This window comes from Rhipicephalus microplus, unplaced genomic scaffold, assembly GCF_043290135.1.
Source record: "Rhipicephalus microplus isolate Deutch F79 unplaced genomic scaffold, USDA_Rmic scaffold_261, whole genome shotgun sequence".
NCBI lineage: Eukaryota > Metazoa > Arthropoda > Arachnida > Ixodida > Ixodidae > Rhipicephalus > Rhipicephalus microplus.
This window is the reverse complement of record NW_027464832.1, coordinates 43,166-64,089: the sequence shown is the minus strand read 5'-3', so window position 1 is coordinate 64,089 and position 20,924 is coordinate 43,166. Positions and strand designations below refer to the sequence as shown.

Below are 20,924 nucleotides of genomic sequence, written 5' to 3'. Positions count from 1 at the left end.
AACAACAGCGGGGTTCAGAAAACTTTCCCTCCTTGAAGACTCATCAAAAATCACGACACTGAATCCAGATTTCTCGCACCTGCACTTCGCATGGAATAATAAATGGTGTCCGACGCGTAAATGGGAAATCTCCATAAGAAAATTACGTTGCCGTGTACCACCTCTTAATTTCTACTTAAACAGGTCTGGTCTGGTGCGATCTCATCTGTGCTCAAGCTGTAATGAACCCGAAAATATCAACCATTTTCTTCTCACATGCCATCGTTTTGAAACTCAAAGAAAAAATTGCTTCGAAATTTTATTAGGAAAACTTGGAATATCACTTACTACTCCTAATATTTTGTCCATTGGGGCTGCTTCATTAGGACTCAGCGACAGGAACATCGGTGGGGCTCTCTGCGAATTCCTATGTAACACAAGAAGATTACCTTGCTGAGCCATTGATCACCTCTCAATTTTCGCTAGCCTATCTAATATTGAATATGTAACTATTACACCCTAATGACTTAACCTTCAGAAGAACTTCATTTAACAATTACACCTCAGTTATTCAATAAATGCGATTATTTCTTTTCTCTCACTTTTTTTACATTGTGCCAAAATATTCACGTTAAGACAAATTAAAGTAATCCAATTTATTTAGCCTGGATAATCTTAAGGTATTGACTTACACTAACCGCCGGCTTCATGGCAAATCCCCCTTAGTATGTGAGAGCCAGAAAAACAAAAGAGCATCAAGCAAGCAAGCAAGCAAGCAAGCAAGCAAGCAAGCAAGCAAGCAAGCAAGGACCAAGAGAGCGCGTTCTGGTTCTGATGACGATAATTTTCTAAGACACACAGCAAATCTCGAGCATACCAGCTCTGCTGTAAAATTCGAGAGCTCTCGGCACAAAGACGTTAGAAACTACCTAGTCCCACTTAGTAAAGATATGAAAAAAAAATCCGTAAACAATTTTTGTGTGCTAGAACCGACGTTTTGACAAGCAGACTTGTCTTTCTCAAGGCTACAACAGAACCCTGTTCAGTGCCTCAAGGCTACAACAGAACCCTGTTCTGTTCAAGTCTTGAGAAAGTCGACTCCGCTTGTCGAAACGTCGGCTCGAGCACATGTGCACACCCCCTGCTCACAATTTTGTTTCCTCGCAAGCTTCCGTCTTCCCCTTGTCCCGCCGCGGTGGTCTAGTGGCTAAGGTACTCGGCTGCTAACCCGCAGGGCGCGAGTTCGAATCCCGGCTGCGGCGGCTGCATTTCCGATGGAGGCGGAAATGTTGTAGGCCCGTGTGCTCAGATTTGGGTGCACGTTAAAGAACCCCAGGTGGTCTAAATTTCCGGAGCCCTCCATCCACTACGGCGTCTCTCATAATCATATAGTGGTTTTGGGACGTTAAACCCTACTATCCGTCTTCCCCTTGCTGCCGTTTTCTTTAAATAAATACTTGTAGGTGTTTAGTTTTTTTTGTCATAAATTGTGAAGTGAATCGTTGCGCAAAAAGGTTAGGGACCCAACAAGCTAAGAATGCGCATGCGCAAACGACCACCTAAGCAGTGGAAATGCCTCACAAACTCGTAAGTTCGTACCTTCAAACGCTACTTTTATTTTATTTATTTAATAATTTATTCTGGCTGATAGTGTATCTGTTCACCTACTGGTGAAGCCTTTTGATTTCGCGGTCACAGTCCTCGAGCTCACCACTGCTTTATCAGCCTCAGTAAGAAAAGCGCCTTGCTCGGTTCCATACGCCCCGAACTTCGCGGCAAATGTTTATTGACCGCCATATTGCGCCAAGTACGTGAACGTTCGATGCTCTGCAGTCGGCACGGAAGCGTGTTTAATACATATTATACGTGATCGAACCATTCAGTGTTCCGTGCATTCATCGATGGGACGCTTCCCTTTACGCCATCGGCGTATGCCGCCATCACGATTCGTCCTGTGCCGCGTTGGAATGTGGGTCGTTTTCCCCGTGTGTCGGTTCTGTTGAAAAGACGATGGTGTATACTTTCGAGTTGCCGAAACAGCGTATACTTGTCGAACAAACTGCGTTCCTTGAACTATGGCTTCATCGATGAGTTCTCGCCCTTCTTCCTGGAATGCGCTTTGATGCTGCTCTCAGTGAGACGACCCGAGGCCATCATCATCGTGCTGCAGGTAAGGCACTGCTCCCTCTATGCCGGCATTCCTGTCATTCGGTTGCCGCGTGCCATTTGTCACTCAAAAGACGCCGCATGCATGGTGTACACATTGCAGCGTATATATGACTCATATCGGCATCATATCATCCGAAGAATGTTGCGTCCGACCGAAAAATCTGCGGAATGTTAATCGATTCGTGCCCAGCCACGGAGTTGGAGCTCTGACCTCCCGCCCTGCGATGACCTTTACGATGAAGTGCGGGCAACCACGAAAAATATGATGTTTACGTTATTACCCCCGGCTGCCGCGCGTGCACTGTATATTTGCCAAATCATGAACCACCAGGGATCTCTATCCGGGAATTCAGTCTGCTTTTCTTTTTACTTTTGCTTTTTCATTTCAGTTTGACTCTCGCTCTGATTATGCACCGCTATGCTCACATACGATGGTGGAGCATCATGCTTACAGGAATAGTCATGTTACCCGTGACGCCACGTGTGTACTAATTTATAAGAATTTGCTCTTTCTCGGTGTTTTGACTCGAACAAATATGTTTACTCTTCATCAATAACAACGACTACTTAGAGCCATGCGCATCTGGGACGTTGAAGCTCAATTGGTGTTCCAGTAGAACAGAAGAAAATTTGCTTGTTTAGAATGCCTGAACGAAAAATTACAATGGCGACATATGCACAGTACGTGGCGATTGAAGCTTGATAGCCGGAGTAAGCTGATTCTTAGTGTGTTTGCCTGGCCAAGATCTTCTATGATGAATTGTGGCTGCATACGGTAAGCAGCCGTCAGTCTGTTCTCGGTTGATCTGGTGGAGCTTTGCTACCATATTAACATGGTCCGCCAGCGTTCGCCGCTTAGCCATTGGCTTAAGGGTTGTCTGCAGAATGCAGTCACCACGTGTCACGAACGATCTCAACATGATGACCCTCTCCTCCAGCAGCCACGCGCTCCTAGTGATCGCGCTTACGATCGTTATGCATAATTAACCCGATGTTGCACAGTGCGAACTTCGCTCAGCCCCTGGTGACGTAATACAGGAACTCGCCACATTTTCGCGGTGTGAGCTGGCGCTCGTAACAAAGCGTCACCACTGCAGCTGTTGCTTCCTTCGATTCATTTCGTTCGAGGCCCTCTCGTGTCGGACGAAATGTTCGTACATGCTGTGGATCAGAAACACGTGGTCGTATCGCATGACTCCTCGCGGAACAGGAGCTCCTCGCGGAACAGGCTTGACTCCTCGCGGAACAGGAGTGCCCGATCGCCATATGCCGCCCCGTTCGAAGGGTTTTATAGTGGCGTGCATGATGCCTTGTTTTCTCGTGCGGATGACACGTGGTCTCCGAGACAGCATGGAAGCGTTGAAGCAGAGGGGCCCCAGAATGCCTGGTGCGAACGAGCGGCCCCTTGTTCTTGACATCGCGTCAAGTGTTTTACGACTTGTGCTTCATCTATCTGCAATACGGCGCTTGTGTTACAACAGCCGGCATCGTTTCTGCGCGCGTGGCGTGTCTGGCGCCGGGCATCTGCGCGTTTGTAACCTTGCAGACACTGGAGGTGTACGGTGACGGCTTAGGTCGCTACAGAATGACCGGAGGTATTTGATGGCGCACGATCGTGTTCTGTCCGAGAAAGTGTAGATTGAACGCCGGAAACAGGAGAACTATAGTGCCATCGGCGCTCTGCTGGCGGCTCCTTTAATTCGCCGAAAAACGAAACACGACTTTACTGTATTTTTATAGTGTTAGATTGAAGGCTTAGGGGACGAAGGGTAGCAGTGTGATGATACCTGTGCCTTATGGCACAATGATCAATGATGGATGGAAAACACCAAGAAAAATAACATGAATCACACGCGACGCATGTGGCATGCTTAGGAGCTCGAAAATACTGGTTGCAGGCCAGAGTGTATATAACGTATGCAAAGCGCAGCACGAAGAATATTGGGTTGCATGGAGCGTCTGTCTCTTCTATGGTCGACGCTGACGCGTGCCGCTTCAACCACAGAGTAGTGTCTAGATGAAAGTATCATTCGATCATATGACGTAGGTGGATCTAAGATGCTGTAGCATTGCAGGAGATTACCACAGTCATCAACTAAGTGAGGCGTTAGCTTTGCGTGCGTAGGCGTACATGGACACGTGTGTCGGTCGATGCCCTGCGGTCACATGGCCAGCGAACTGACGGGGACATTGCTTCGGTTTTTTTAAGCCGGCCTTATCGATAGCACTTCCTTGTCTTGGTGGTTAATTGTGGACACGTACTTATCAGGAACACATCTACCACGTCGATAGCACTTTGCTATCTTTTTGCATTTAATCCCTTTTCCTCGGAAGAAAGTAGCAAACCGAACGCGCCCCGCCGCCGTAGTCTAGTGGCCAAGGTACTCGGCTGCTGACCCGCAGGTCGCGGGATCAAATCCCGGCTGCGGCGGCTGCATTTTTCATGGAGGCGGAAATGTTGTAGGCCCATGTGCTCAGATTTGGGTGCACGTTAGAGAACCCTAAAAGGTCGAAATTTCCGGAGCCCTCCACTACGGAGTCTCTCATAATCATATGGTGGTTTTGGGACGCTAAACCCCACATACCAATCAAAGCAAAGCAAACGCGCCTAGTGGAAACTTCCTGTTCCACCATTGTCCAGCAGGCCCGTAGACAGGGGGGGAAGGGTATTGGCGCTAGAGGCCTCATCCAGAAATTCAGATGGAGGGGGTGTTCTACGGGGAATATATTGTATATATTGATGTTTTTAAGGCCTTCAACTAGTCCCCTGCTCTACCAAAAAAAAAATCACCACTACGGGCTTGCCAGGAGCAGATAAAGCCACTCATTATAGGGAGGGGGAGGGGGTACTGTCACTTGAAGTAAAAGCGGAGAGAGAAATTGGTGTTTTGTAGTTACCATCATTTATTTTCTCAATGGCAGCATAAATACTGTTAATTCGTCTCATTCACTTCTCTTAACGACAGAGAGATGTGGACGATAGGCACTGAAAAGAGGGGGGTGGGGTGCTGACAGAATCATTAGGAACGGTGATAGCCCCTATTGCCCCCCCCCCCCTGCAAGCCCCATTGCTTTTATTCTTGTCGTATTAAAGCATTTTAACTTTGCCGGCAGCCTATTATAACTGTGAAAGTTCTGAATCATAACCCAAGGCAAAAAAAAAAAAGAAAGCTAACACTGTTATAGGGTTTGTCATTGAACGCGATGATGGATCTGAAAATGTGTGACTGCGATGTTATAGTTGAGCCGTAACACATATGAAAACATACGATGTAATTTAGAGGGATCGATTTAACTTTTCACATAATTTTCTTAACAGCGGGCGAAGTGTGAAAAGTGAACCCAAGATTAACAGATGCAGCCCGTGAATGACAGATGCAGCCCTTGAATATAAATTTTTATATTTCATTTTTCTTTTGTTCGTTGAGGGTCTTGCTCCACTGGTGCGCGTCCTCCCGGACACTGAATCGCAGTTATATTCCGTGCTTGTGCACAATTCCGGCCTAAAATATTACAATGTGTAAGCGGACATTCACACAGCTTTAAAAGTTTTGTGCTTTGACGCCCCTTGTAGTTGGAGTCGCGTTGGTGGCGTGCAATCACCTGAAAAACAAACGAGTGCAGTACGGTGTATGTTCATAGGTACCCCCCCCCCCCCCCGGGACTTTGCACGCACCTATATATTTTTTGGGTAAGAAAGCCGTATTCTGGAGAACTTAATTTATTTATCTAGTTATTCATTTACCTAACTATTTATTTTGCATACCCTGAATCACAGGAGCATTGTAGAAGAGAGGGAATCAATTATGCTATTGTAGCGCAAAAATTTTACAATATTAATATTAAACAAAGTGACGCAACACATCAACATAAAAAAAAAGGGATGACGGGTAGTAAACCTGATAGGTTATGCAGTATCACCCTATTAAAAGGGACGTATAAACTTGTATTACACTGAAACAAAACAAAGGAAAAAAAAGCACAGGGTACAGAAACAAAACGAACAAACAAACAAAAAAAGCTCATGCTCAACCAATCCTAGTGATGCTGGGAGCACCCATTTCGCTGATAGGGTGGAATATGGTACTTAGAAGCTCGCGAGTTTTATCGGCATCGCGTCCTCCACCACCTCACAAAGCGCTCGTGCGTCGCTTACTTTGTATGGTAAAAAAAAAAAAGGCGCTCAAAAACGACCGCCAACAGCTTATTCAAAATGAACCTAAAGTTCACTGTGGTGTTTTTTGTACTGAAATGAAATATCGCCATGTGCATTGTTCTTAATTATAGCAGGGACATTGTTCTTAATTATCACTAGGATGAATGCTAATTTGAAAAGCTGAGGATTGTCGTCCTAAATGAAATTTTCTGGTGTATAACATAGATGATCGAGAGAGACCACCGTAATTTCCAACCACGACTGCAATGTTGCCATCAGCGGACAACGGGCGCCACCTTCCGCGCCGTCTGTGAAACACCGGCAGAGAGTTTGTGATCTTGGAAGCCGCTCTCGGGGCTTTGAAACGGCTCTGCATTTACTGCTACCGAAAAATTGGTCTCACACATTGAGCGCTTGGAAAGCACAGATTGCATAAAAATGGTTTGTGTAAAGGTGTATAAAAAGGATAAATACCGGCGTAAGCCTGTTGCCACTTTTATCATCATGTGCCATAGATATTACATTCTTTGTGTTAAGAGAGAGAGAGAATAAACTTTATTGGGTTCCGGCATGCGGGATTCCCTCCGGCCGCGCAGGGCGTGGGGTTCACCCTATCTCACGTTACACTAGAAGTCCTAATGTCACGCGGGCCTAGACCTCAAGGCCTTCGTGCCCCGGCGCCGCTCGGGTTACTGAGGGTGTCCCCCTTTCGCCTTTGCAGCGCCAGTGCGACCTAGAGCTGCCGGACGGCCCTTCGCTGGTCTTCTGGGTCCGTAGACCCCACACGCTGTTCTACTTGCGGCGGTAACACCGGACCGTCCGCGCTGTCTGCGTCACATCCCCAGAGTATGTGAGCCAGGGTGGCTCTCGCGCTCGCGCACACACTGCACATTTCACTCACGTAGAGTTCGGGGCACACGTGTCGCGCTAGCGATGGGGTCAGCACAGTCTCGGTTTGGAGCTGGCGCAACCTCACCGCCTCCCACCGGGTAAGATCCTTGTGCGGAGGCGGGAAGCCACGCCGTTGCTCCCTGTACCACGCGAGGATGTCGCCGTAATCGAGCAGCTGCTCCTCGCCTTCTTCTTCGGTCGCCGTCGCGTCTTCGGAGGCGGGCGCGGCCGCGGTCCGGCACGTGGCGAGACCACGGGCCGCGGCATCCGCCTCCTCGTTGCGGTTCGGAGATCCTGGTATCAGGTCCCTACCCATGTGAGGCGGGAACCATTTTAGCGTCAGCCTCGACTTGGACTCGTCGCTTGCCAACGCCCTAGCAGCCGCCCCGCACACGGCTCCGCGCGAGAAGCTACGGATGGCCGTCTTGCTGTCACTGAGTATTGTCCGCACGCCCGGGGAGGTGTGTTAAATGAGGAAAGACATGCTGAGGAATGCTGAGGCTTGGAGCGATGGGTAATTGAAAAGGGAGGATAGCTTGAGACAAGGATGCTGTGGCGTAGCTGGTAGGAAGAGTTAAACCCCTTCTCCCCCCCCCCGCCCAATTTGCCCTGCATGTGTTGCATGTGTACACGCACACACGCACGCACACACACACATGCACACACACACACACACACACACACACACACACACACACACACACACACACACACACACACACACACACACACACACACACACGCACGCACGCACACAAACGCAGTAGAATATCCTCCCTAACCACATAAAAACAACAAAATTGGGCTACATTACTACAATGCTGCTTCAAGGGGCTGAGTTCAGCATCACTCATACATACCCTGTCCAATGATACCCCTGAATGTGTGCGACTGTCTTGCGGGACGGTTAGTTCAATACTGCACTTAAACATTCAGGGCATTCAGGGCAAAATTATGTAGAAGACCAGGAGCGGTAATATCATCATTTGTGGAAGAGCAGTGGTCGGAAAAAAGTAGAGGTAAACGAGTGGGCTTCGTCATGGGCACGGCGGCCCGTCCTTTCCTCTACACTATAGCTGTCACCACAATGAAAGATTGCAAGGCCATGAAGGACATCATCTGGTTTTCAGTTTATTGTGCGAACTTTATGACTTTTGAACAAAATGAATGAAGTAATTAACCTAAGCGTGAGCGGCAGCAACGACAAAAACATGCGGTCGTGTTTTGCATTTACCGCGACATCAGTTTCCACGCTCTTTAAGTGTAACTCGCTGTGTAGCGCGTGCATGAACATTGTGTTCGTGTAGTCTGAATGTAATTGATTCCTTATCATAGCTGAAGACAAACACATGTCTCAGATGTCATGATTTACGGAAACCTGGATCTAGCGAGAATTGTACTATGTCCGGTAATTCTGGTATCTTCCAACTTTTATCATGTGTTCCAGTCAGCAGCGCCTGCGTAGTGCTGCTCTCATTCAAGCTTTATGCCCTTTGTCGGACTATTTTAAAGAAAAAGAACAAATAAGCAAAAACAAATATTTGTTGCTCTCTTGGGTGAGTACATCACTCTAAAAAAATGATTATTTGGGGATTATTTCTGTCAGACTACTATACACTCTGAAAACTGATCGAGTAGAAAGGGTGTCTTGTCCCACAACACGAATCGTCATCCGGCTTGCTTGCGCTTTCTGTCTTTAAAAGTCGGCGCTGGGCTCTTTCCTATCAAAAAATGCTATGTCACGCTGATAACGCGCATGCAGCTCATGACCTGAAAGTTCTTAGCGTGCGGCGATAATGCAAGGAAAATAACGCGAGAGATTACGACAGTTGTGGGACAAAAATAAACCCTTCGTACTCAGTCATTTCTTCGAGTGTAATCGTCATCTACCTCGCGCACTTTCCTCGCGTCATGATCGCGGCTGCGGCACTTCCAGGTCGCGAACAGCGATCGCCCCTTTAGTGTGACAGATCATTCTTGACAGTAAATCGGCGTGCCCGGGCTTTCAAGGTCGAAAACTGCGAGCAAGCCAGGTGATTCGAAATACTCGCCAAATACTATATTAGTTTCATTGTGTGCCTTGCCCACCATATGAGTCTCCTTAAGGAGACACAGAACACTCTCTTGGGTCCCACTATACCCTACAAAAATAGTATTTTATTCTCTCAAAAAAGTTCACACGTGTCTTATAGAGTGTCACGTATACGGAAAGACACGATAAAAAAGTGATAGAACTCTTTTTAATTTTTATTTACCAATCAAACCATATGTGTTTATCAATCTGCCTGAACTCCACATATTCCCAGTCTACCGTGGTTTCTCAGTGGCCACAGTGTGGTGCTGCAGGGCATCATGGACTCATGAGTTCCCTGTCGTGGTTATCACATTCAACAGCCGGCGGCTTGCAGTAAGTCGCTTCGGCGAAGATTAGGCTGCTCAACCGGTAAATCGGTGTGGTCGGTATACGAATCCGCGGTCGCGTTCACAAGATGGGTTCTCATCGGCCACCGTAATTGAGTGAACGGAAATTGTAGGTTTCGCGATGTTCCCTTTGCATTCAGGTCGTTGTAGCACACACATGTCCAGCAATCTTGGACATCGACTAGTGCGTGAGTGTTGTACATCGACTATCGTGAGTGCTGACGTTACGTCATACCATAAGTTTTTCTTTAAACGCCCGTCTAGTCGACGTGACTGATAAACCCACGATGTACACACAACTATACCAGACCTACAAAAACAGGTCGACTCATTTTGAATGCTTGGATCACAGCTAACAAAATGCAGTAATGAACCGTTAGATATTCCCCGAATGTTTCGCAGGAGACTGATTTTCAAAAGGAGGGGGGGGGGGTGTGATAGGCGTTTTTTCGCTTTTAACGTTTATATTTTCTATTTGAAGATTGCGCGGAATACATCGTTACGTCCACCGCAAGTGTTTGGGATTTCTTGGTAGAAGGCAACGTTGGCGAGCCAGACAGAACCAGGCTGCTAAGAACTCTTCCTACTTAACTCTCCTCGCTTTTTAGATGCGGAAGCATCTTATACTCGCGCCTTGTAGTGCGCCGTCCGCGCCGTCCGCACCGCTTCTCGAACATTCGACAGGTGACGCGCGCGCATGCGCCGTCGCGCCGTCGCCCACCATCTGTGCCGCGCGCGCTTCTCCTTCGAGAACATTCGACAGCTGACAGCGCATGCGCCGTTGCGCCGTCGCCATCTGTGCCGCGCGCGCGCTTCTCCTTCGAGAACATTCGACAGCTGACAGCGCATGCGCCGTCGCGCTGTATATATACTCAAGGTCGGCGCTCGCTCGCTCAGTTTCCGCTCGTCCGTTGGTTTGTACGGCGCGTCGACGTCCGAAGTCGCCGTGAAATGAATGCCAATGAATCCACAAACAGAATGATCGACGTCCCTTCGACCAGCGCCGGCCAAACTGTTGGCGGAACCGCTTCCGCATCCTCCTCAGTGTTCCCCCGAGGGAAGCTGCGGGCAATTTTTTTTCTCCTAGTGCTAGTACAGCACATACGCCGCGTTACACAATTGCTCTTTTACTCAGTTCGCGACTCGAGAGAATATGCCTGTTATTATTGATCACGCTCCTTCCACTATTCAAAGCACCACTTAACCGCGAAGTTAAAATCCAGTTTCCAGTGATAAGAAAAAGTATTTTTTAAATAACAACACAAAAGGAAGCAAAGAAAGATGGCACAGATTTCACAGATTAAAACGGTGTTGTAAAACTTGAAGGATTTCCATGCAAACAGCTGTTAGAATTCGCTTTTGCCCTTTCTTTTTGAAATATATGTGGGGCTTTTCAACTTATAGGGACGCACGTTTTTTTATTTACTTCACAGAATAACTGGGGACTAGTGATGCATTAGTTTTTTTTTTGCAAAACGATTATTCATTGGGTTTCTTGATGCTGAAGGGACATTGAAGAGGAACCATGACTTGGTTTAGATTGATGAACTGCACGCTGAGAACTCTAATGCCCTCCGCCACGGTGGTCTAGTGGCTAACGTACTCGGCTGCTGGCCCGCAGGTCACGGGATCGAATTTCAGCTGTAGCGGCTGTATTTTCGATGGAGGCAAAAATGCTGCAGGCCCGTTTGCTCAGATTTGGGTGCGCGTTAAAGAACACCGGGTGGTTGAAATTTCCGAAGCCCTCCACTATGGCATCTCTTATAATCAAATAGGGGTTTTGGGACGTTAAACCTTGAAAACCAATGAGAACTTTAATGTCATATGCTTAATTATTTTAGGTGCATTATTAGCAAAGCAAATAAAAGGTTGAAGTTTAAATTTCAAATTTTGCACCATAATCTACGCGTGTAACGTGATATATTTCAAAATGCATTTTTTTAGTATTTTCAGGGCATTGGTTCAATGAAACGATGTGGAACTTCGTAGGCTAAGTCTATGGCACTCACAGATTATAATGCACTTCATTTTTACTGATTGGAAGCTACGTAGAATTCAGTAGACGTCTAGAAAATTTCTTTCGTCACACGCGTTTTCCCGCTCACTAAGCGTCATGTTGCGGTTATAGGGTTGTTGTCGTGAGGGTGAAATTGTACTTTACGAATACTGTAAAAATCTTTTTGCTCTTCAGTGCCCCTTTAAAACGTCTGAAATTGAAAAAAAAGTGTGAGGCACTTTCAAAATTGTTAAATAACGGGTTACTACTGAAAACTACTTACATCAATCTTGGGCAATGTAACAGATTAAGCACAAGGGGAATCAATTGGCCCACCTTAATAGTGTGGTAGTTACAGTTTTCCACCCGAAAAATCAATCCCGGCCGTGGTGGTCACATAGGTGTGGAGGTGAAATGCTAGAGGTTCGTGTATCGTGCGGTGTAATCACACAATATAGAAAAAATACTAGACCTTCCACTACAGTGTGCCTCATAACGACATGGTCGCTTCTTTACGTAACACAGCAGATATTAGCAATCAAAATCAATTGCATAAGCATGTAACGAAGATAATTCTGCATTTGAAATTGTAAGGTTGGAGCCGTACAGTAGTAGTGCTGCAACGTCGAAAAAAGTGTACTGTTCATCAGTGCATTGATCTATATTGGCAAGTGCATTGAAAAAAAAACCATTATAGCACCTTGACACACAAAGGACATTATTAATCTGGAATCGAGCTGTCGACTTTTGTCAGATAAAATTTTGTTTATTTTGAATGCGCATATAATGGTCCATCTGTTGAATGAACTGAAGTAACTTGATTTTGTCCTTGGGCGTTCTTTAAGCAACGGCGGTTGCGCCTGGTCGGACGTCAGTTACTGCTCTGTCGACGAGAACTGGAATCGGAGAAACATTGAAACAAATAGTGAGCACACATTCAATGATAAGCATTTGGAAAGACAGCGACCATGTGCAATAGAAAGCGGACAGACACAGCTACCGTGAGCAGCGAGGCCGAGACCTTGGGCATGTACAAATACCAGTAGAAGGTGTAATCTGATCAAGGAAATGCATTACACACTGTTCATCATTATCTGACAGCGCAGCTTCCCTTGACATGCCCTCGTTTTCCCTAAATGCCAGTTTTTCGGACAAATTTCTAGGTATTATACGCCTGGATTAACGTAAAAAATAGGCTAATATCTTCGTACGTGCGGTATAAGTTAAACATGCAAGTAATGTAGTTAAGGTGTTGCACTGAGCGTAGATTTATTGCAGCCTCTACGACGTACGGTACAAATTATTTATGACTAAGTACAAATTACTTTCAGTGTACATTCATGTTGCTAAGATCAAGTACCAAATAGATCCCGTTATCCAAGTAGACGTACCTGCGCCTTGTGGAGTGGCGGCTACAACGTCGGTCTTGTGTACTTCAGTGTTAGTGTGGACTGGTACTGGGTGGGCTACAGGGACGGGCACTGGGTAAGGAACTTGGCGGGGAACTGGATATGGCTGTGGCACGGGGACTGGTACTGGGTATGGGACATCTGTTGGGATTGGGACTGGCACAGGCACGATGCGCTCACGCAGGTTTCCGAAGTAGACAGCCTGAACCATGGGGTGACCAGTTACGGGGTCAGTGGTAGTGCGGATGTCAACGGGATGAGGTAGGAATCGCCCCCTGCGCTCGACGGCCCCAATGCCATGTGGAGGAGGGAATCGTCCGAGAAGAGCAAAGTTGCGGTTGCCAATGAGGTTCAAGGTGGTAGCTCCGTAGAAGCCAGGATATGCTCCTCTGCCGAAAAGACTGGCAAGACTGCGGTCACCGTAGCCAGGGAAGCCACCGAAGAGACCACCCAATCCACCATAGCCTCCGGGGTAGGAACCGTAGAGACCACTCAGTGATCCACCATAACTTCCGGGATAGTATCCAGAAAGACCTCCAAGATATCCACCCAAGCTACCAGGGTAGGATCCGTAAAGACCACTCAAAGCTCCACCAAATCTACCGGGGTAGTATCCGGAAAGACCACCAAGGTATCCACCGAAGCTACCGGGGTAGGATCCGTATAGACCACTCAAAGCTCCACCAAATCTTCCAGGGTAGTATCCAGAAAGACCACCAAGGTATCCACCAAAGCTACCGGGGTAGGATCCGTACAGACCACTCAAAGCTCCACCAAACCTTCCGGGGTAGTATCCGGAAAGACCACCAAGGTATCCACCAAAGCTACCAGGGTAGGATCCGTACAGACCACTCAAAGCTCCACCAAACCTTCCGGGGTAGTATCCGGAAAGACCACCAAGGTATCCACCAAAGCTACCAGGGTAGGATCCGTACAGACCGCTCAAAGCTCCACCAAATCTTCCGGGGTAGTATCCGGAAAGACCACCAAGGTATCCGCCAAAGCTACCAGGGTAGGATCCGTAGAGACCACCCAAGACACCACCAAGGCTTCCTGGGTAGGATCCAGCAAGGCGACCTAGGACTCCACCAAAGCTACCGGGGTAGGATCCGTAGAGACCACCGAGAACTCCGCCAAAGCTTCCTGGGTAAGATCCAGAAAGGCGACCTAGGACTCCACCAAAGCTACCTGGGTAGGATCCGTAGAGACCACCGAGAACTCCGCCAAAGCTTCCTGGGTAAGATCCGTAAAGGCGACCTAGGACTCCACCAAAGCTACCTGGGTAGGATCCGTAGAGACCACCGAGAACTCCGCCAAAGCTTCCTGGGTAAGATCCGTAAAGACGACCAAGGACTCCCCCAAAGCTACCAGGGTAGGATCCATAGAGACCACCGAGAACTCCGCCAAAGCTTCCTGGGTAGGATCCAGAAAGGCGACCTAGTACTCCACCAAAGCTACCGGGATAAGATCCGTAGAGGCCACCAAGAACTCCGCCAAGGCTACCTGGGTAGGATCCATAAAGGCGACCTAGTACTCCACCAAAGCTACCTGGGTAAGATCCATAGAGACCACCGAGAACTCCGCCAAATCTTCCGGGGTAATATCCGGAAAGACCACCAAGGTATCCACCATAGCTACCAGGGTAAGAACCGTAGAGACCACCAAGAACTCCGCCAAGGCTTCCTGGGTAAGTTCCGGAAAGGCCACCAAGGATTCCACCAAAGCTACCGGGGTAGGATCCATACAGACCACTCAGAGCTCCACCAAACCTTCCGGGGTAATATCCGGAAAGACCACCGAGGTATCCACCAAAGCTACCGGGATAGGATCCATACAGGCCACCCAGAGATCCACCGAAGGAGCCAGGGTAGCTTCCGTAGAGTCCACGACCAAACCCGCCAAAGTAGCCAGGGTAGGAGCCATAGAGACCACCAAGAGAGCCACCGAAAGAACCTGGGTAGCTACCATAGAGTCCACGACCGAACCCACCGAGGTAGCCAGGGTAGGAGCCATAGAGACCACCAAGAGAACCACCCAAGAAACCCGGGTAGCTTCCCCACAGGCCACCGCCGAGCCCGTTGAGGGAGCCAGGGTAAGAGCCAGTAAGACCACCCAAAGATCCGGTGACGGATCCGGGCACGGTTCCGAGGCCAGTGCCGGTGAGCCCAGTTGTGACGCTTGGGGTAACTACAGAACTGACCCCACTGGTGACTGCAGGGATGGTGGGCAGTGAGCTTAGTGGAGCAGCAGCTACTGTTCCTGGAAGGGCAGCACCTCCTCTGACAATTGTTTTGATTCCGGCACCAAGGCAAGCCGGAATGGCTGTATAGAGAACGAAAAAAAACCAATATAGTACCCATTGTTAGGCCAACTGATTCACATTGTTTTAACGATAATGTGGCACAGCAAAGATTGAAAGACGGGAGAAGCACCACAGACTGACGGAAGCAAAAAAAAACGTATTCAATGAGCGCAATTTCATTATTATAAATACAGGAACTGACCAAGAGAAAAATGTCTTTAACTACAATTTAAAATAGCATCATGATTGACTGATTATAAGCACATAAATATAAGTGAAGAAGCGAGGTTCAGGTTAATTCACTAATATAATAATCAACTAATCTCAATAAATACGTCGACAATCCACAAGCATAAAAAGTAAATTACCATCACTTCTATTACAGCACTGGGTGTTCTTGCAGCGGGAAAGTTATTTATTATCAGGTTACCTCTAACTTTGCGAAATTTGGCTTCCAAATCAAATTATTTCAAAGACTGCAGGTCAAATTATTTCCAAATACTAGTCTGTATGAATAAGAATGATTCAGACAGACTAGTATTTGGAAATAATTTGACCCCAGGCCACCGCCTGTATAGACTAATCAGTGGCCAGTTTTCTTATGATCCCTTAGCATAGACTGCCTTTATTACTGATAATGTTAACAAGTACGTCTCAACAGCGATTCTTACATGCAACTTTCACATTACCCCATTAAAGCTGTGCATAATGATATGTGAATCTTCTACCGTATGTCGTAGATTTTAGAATTCACAAATGGTCATGCCTTTCTAAGCGGAGGTAATTCTCATCTATTTAGGCTTGTACATTTCGGAAAATTCTGTTTCAATTGATTTAAATTAAGACATTTGACGTCGTGCAAAAGAAGACAAATTTGGTTAGAAACGCAGTTCCTGAATTTGAGTTTCACATTATGTTTAATTGTTCTAAATGCGTAATATCTTTTGAATATACCAACTTTTTCCGACAGTGTTAGATTTTATATATGAACGACAGCATGATGTGCGCATAATAATAATACGTAACGTTAAAAAAAACGAAGACACTTGATCTCAAGGCACTCGGCAGTTGAACGGTTAGGGCACTGGCACCTCGCATGTATTAGTTGTACTGAGCTTTGTTTTTTCAACCGCAAATATTTTCTGCAAAACTTCCACAGCTGAAAGCTGCTGCAGATAATTTGTAGCTTGATATTAAATTATAAATGAAAGATGCGCCCGGAAGGATGTATCTGTGAGAAAAAACAAACGTATCAAGTTTCTCGTAGTAACCATTTGGCCTGACGGTCTTTTACTTTTCTGTAGCAGAGCTCTCGTTATCAATATTTGCCGCTTATCGTAAATACGAAATTCCCTGAACTGGCGAGTGCTCAATCACCACGCAAGCATTCTGTACACATGGTTAAAACGGTTAGTTCAAATGTGGGCTCCTGTGTTTATTGATGGTTTAACTTCGACAGTAATCTTGATCGGTATCAGCCGCCTGTATGTTCCCTTGTTATGTGTATGCCGTTGTGATGCGTCGTAGGATTTGCCCTATATATATATTTTTTGTGCATACGCGCTTAGGACTTCTACAGCGCGGCCGTTATAATCGAGTTTCGCCGTGTAGGGAGGCATTTAGAGGCGGTATTCGAGCTTGATTCTCCATGACACGGAGGCTATCGTTTAACCTATTGGCTACCCAGACACGCTAGTAGAGCATAGCACACCCTTGTATGATAGTATAGCTAGAAAGTAAAAAATGGGAGTGAAAGTTGAGGAGGGCAGAGCGAGTACAGATTTGGAGAGAGAGATAGAAAGGGAAAAATAAGAAACAGAAAGAGAGGAAACGAAAGGGTAGAAAAACAGATAGACCGGGAAAGAAAAAAAAAACGTAGAGAATAACATGTGATCAAATGTACCCATTAATAGTATGGTATAGCAAGGGTTGAGAAGCTGAAAGCCTCGCCGAGCCAGCGCGAGTTTTATGTGTTCCATCAGCTCTGTCGTTACCCAGCCTAGTGCGATTTATTGCATATTGCAAAAAAAAAAATTATTGCCGTTCCTGACCTGCTCTTTAAGTGAGAATTCGTACTGTTTGCTAAGTCTTTCATTTCTCTATAAACTCCTGCTGGTTGCTGTCCATTAATTCAAACATATTCAGATATCGAAGAAGCTTTTACACTTTCCTGATTTGTAAACACGTGTGTGGTTCTTGGTGTTGAAGAACACTCGGGATTTAGGGCTACGATAACAACAGTATCAACGTACACTCCCACATGTTTCTTTATGTACTGTCACTGTGATTGGTAAAATAAAAACAAATTTCATAATGCGTTGAGGGTTGATTGATTTCAACGCATAACTTGATTATTTATCATACATACCAAGTGATTGTTCTGATAGGCCTTCACCTGCCTCACTGTCGCCAACTATCGCTGAGCATTTGCGCTACGCAATTATTCCGTGTTGTGATCTCGTTGTAAAAAAATACATTTGAAGGTGCCTTGATTGCGCGTGCGATATCTTTCAAGTACTTTCTTGAACTATTCAGGAACTGCTCTTGATATACAAGGACCTTCAACCAATTCGTCCCAAGCTTCACGTGCATCTTACGAAAACGTCAACAAATGAGAACTGACTGCTGTCTTCTTTACACAGTTGAAGGCAATTAAAAAACAGCTGACACCCTTTTTTGAAAACAATTATTTAGCGAGATTTTAAGTTATTCTTTACAGCTGAGGGTCCTCTATGAATGAGTTTACAATTTAATAATTGATTTTCATAAGACATAATTTCGGAAATACGGTTACAGTGATTTTCATTTTTCCAGATTTTTTTTAAAAGCACTCGAGATTTGAGAAATACCCGATGAACAGGTGGTACGGCTCGGCAAAAGTAATGCTCTCAGGCATTATGCGAACAAATAATCGATTATGTAGGCGGGACGAATGCATCTAAAGACTTCAGAATGTAACAGTATTGATTTTGCCGTTTCAGTCCACTTGGATAGCCTGTTCTTGAAACTTGAAGCGTTCAACTAAGCTGGGCCATAGAGATGTGCTATAAGCGGCCCCTGTATAGTCTATAAGCTATGTTGGCCTCATTATGCAGATGGAGAACGTGAAGGGGGAGCAGATTTTATCGTTGAATACCGCTAAATGAAAGCTGCGGCCAGCGCTTGTCGTCCTGGCTCGTTACTTAGTCACACTTTTTGTCTGCCGGCAGTATTGATCGCCTGTTCGTAATATGATTCAGGGCAGTCAGTAGAAGTTAAAGCCACACTAGCTATTATCACTGAAGCAAATTGTTTCGGCAGTAATTTACAGTGTCTACCATTTGTTAATAAACGATTGAAGGCGCTAATGTAAGAGTTAAATAATTTTAGCTAGCTCCTTTGAATTTCTTCGCATAATAAAAATGCTCTAATTTGGTGAGCAAAATACAGTAAAAGGTAGTTTTTTTACACTCTCGAAGGCGCAAATAAAAATTTGAAAGCTTGGCATAACATTGCCGAGTCCCGTAGTGGAGTTAATGTGGGTCTGCTTGTCGCGAAATAGTTTTTTTAAGGCTTCATGTAGTTCGATTAACATCACTATATTAAATATCAGAGTCAAAACAATCACGCGCTCATCTTGAAAGGCTTGCGTGCTATACTTTTGGAACAGTTCAGATAGAAAATGAATGAGTTTGAAAACTGATCAGCAGGTGGGCGAGGGGCTGGCTTCGAATAATACACTCTACTGTAGAGAACGTAAGACAAAGTTTGAGGTCTAGCGAAAAGCCTATAATCTGACCCACTACATTCACACGTGCCGGTAAACCACCAAGAAAGGGCGCGCAGAGTTTGCAAAGCGACATTTTATGAAGCAGTGAGAGGCAATGTTTGCTGACGAGGAACACGACTGTGATAGTGTGCGAAACTGGAATGGCCGGTTGATTGTCGCGGTAAAGGCAGCAGAAAAAGACGGCAAAGTGATACAAACGACACCGGACAACGGTGATCAACGCCTGCATGTGCCATTGGTGGTCACGTGTGGCCCTCGTTTCGGTCTGCTTTAACCATTGCTGGACCAAGCCAAACGAGCCACTCAAGCCACTCGACCTCTCAACTGTAGGGGCCCCTAACCATTGTATAGCGTTCACCCTTTCTCAATGAGGCCTTAATTTGGCTTTCTTACGGCTTATCGCATCAGCATAAAAGCTTTTTTAAAATCATAAGATCAGGAATAAACTAAAACTAAAGTGAAATCGGAACAAAGACCCTCTCTCGCTCTTGTGGATTTTGAAGGTGGTTATCGGTATGATTCGCTGTCTTAAAAAAAAACTTTACCTGGTAGCCCTTAGAATGCGGAAAATAACAAGGATAGAGCTGTTTAGAAATCGAACACTCATAAAGATCGGCCCAATCGCTCAATAATCTGTTCAAGCTCTGCACGGTGCGCCTGCTGTCGGTCCGATAGCTGCGCCTATAGGACCCGTCCACCACGTGACTCCGTTGCGATGCTCAACTTCTCGCATGAACTGTTGCTCTCGTGCTAACGTCGACCAAAGTCGTCTTACCCAGTGATAGTAGTGCGACAGCACTGAAGAACTTCATGTTGCCGCTGTTAGGCGACCTCCGGCCGTTGGATGTGTTTTGTCTGTCGCCGACGAAAGGTGCTCGGTAAGAACCTAGCTGTGGCTTATATATACGTTGTCGTCTTATTTTTTATCGTACTAGCTTTGGTTGAGAAAAGCAACTTAAGAGAGGTGACATGTAGGCATTGTTTTTCCAATAATCCATTGGTGGTTTCGCGTAGGCCGTGAAGAAGAGAAAAGCAAAAAGAACGTTAAAATACGACAGATGGCGATTTACTTCTTGCGTCTGCACTTTTCACATTGAATGCGCGTATTTTTTATTATTTTGAGGTATTATATTCAATATTACAATGGCAGGTGTATGAAAAATTGTTCACTTGCTTCGCACTGCACTGATGCCATTGTGCTTCGCAGAACATTCACCAAGGCAACAATGCCACAAAGCGAGTAGGGTTTTCGTGCTTGAACGCAAGGGTCTCATATTTATTTATTTATTTCAATATAATGCAAGCCAGCTTGGCCCTGGTAGGAGGGGCAGTACACATGAAAGAGCAAAATGCAAGGATGGCGTAATACATGCAATGATACATTTTTGAACATGGGTGCATAAAATAGGGTGCATTAACAATGGGTGCAAAAAATTAATAATTCTCATACATAAAGAAATTAAATGACATACACTCAAAAACAGATAACGAAAAATATGCTCCTCCAGAGCTTGGACAAAGTGTGGCGACGTAATGACCGAATCTAGAATTGTGTTCCAGTCTTCGATTGACTTGAGAAGGAAGCTATTCTGCAATGACTTAGTATTATTACTGTGGTAATTCTAATACACAATCTACTTCGGAAATTCTATTTTTCTTAAATGGCTGGTAGGCAATCAATGAGAATTCGTGTTTGCTCACGTGTGATATCAGAAGAGATTCAGTCACCTGGAATGTGAAGTAGAAGAAAAATAAATGTAATGTGATCATCGTCTTAAGATTTTAAAGAGGCTATTAGCTTCAGTAAATGGTCTAAACATTATAGAAAAAAG

General features: G+C 45.8%; 1 protein-coding gene across 1 annotated transcript; it reads right to left on the bottom strand.

Annotated features, from left to right (window-relative positions):
* Nucleotides 1–12,357: 12,357 nt before the first annotated feature.
* On the bottom strand, nucleotides 12,358–20,000 carry LOC142792906 (uncharacterized). The gene is made up of 3 exons (XM_075885705.1): nucleotides 19,868–20,000; nucleotides 13,004–15,343; nucleotides 12,358–12,508 (listed from the first exon to the last, which is right to left on the bottom strand). The coding sequence occupies exons 1-3, from the start codon at nucleotides 19,902–19,904 to the stop codon at nucleotides 12,453–12,455; spliced, it is 2,433 nt and encodes an 810-aa protein (XP_075741820.1). The 5' UTR covers nucleotides 19,905–20,000; the 3' UTR covers nucleotides 12,358–12,452.
* Nucleotides 20,001–20,924: the final 924 nt, after the last annotated feature.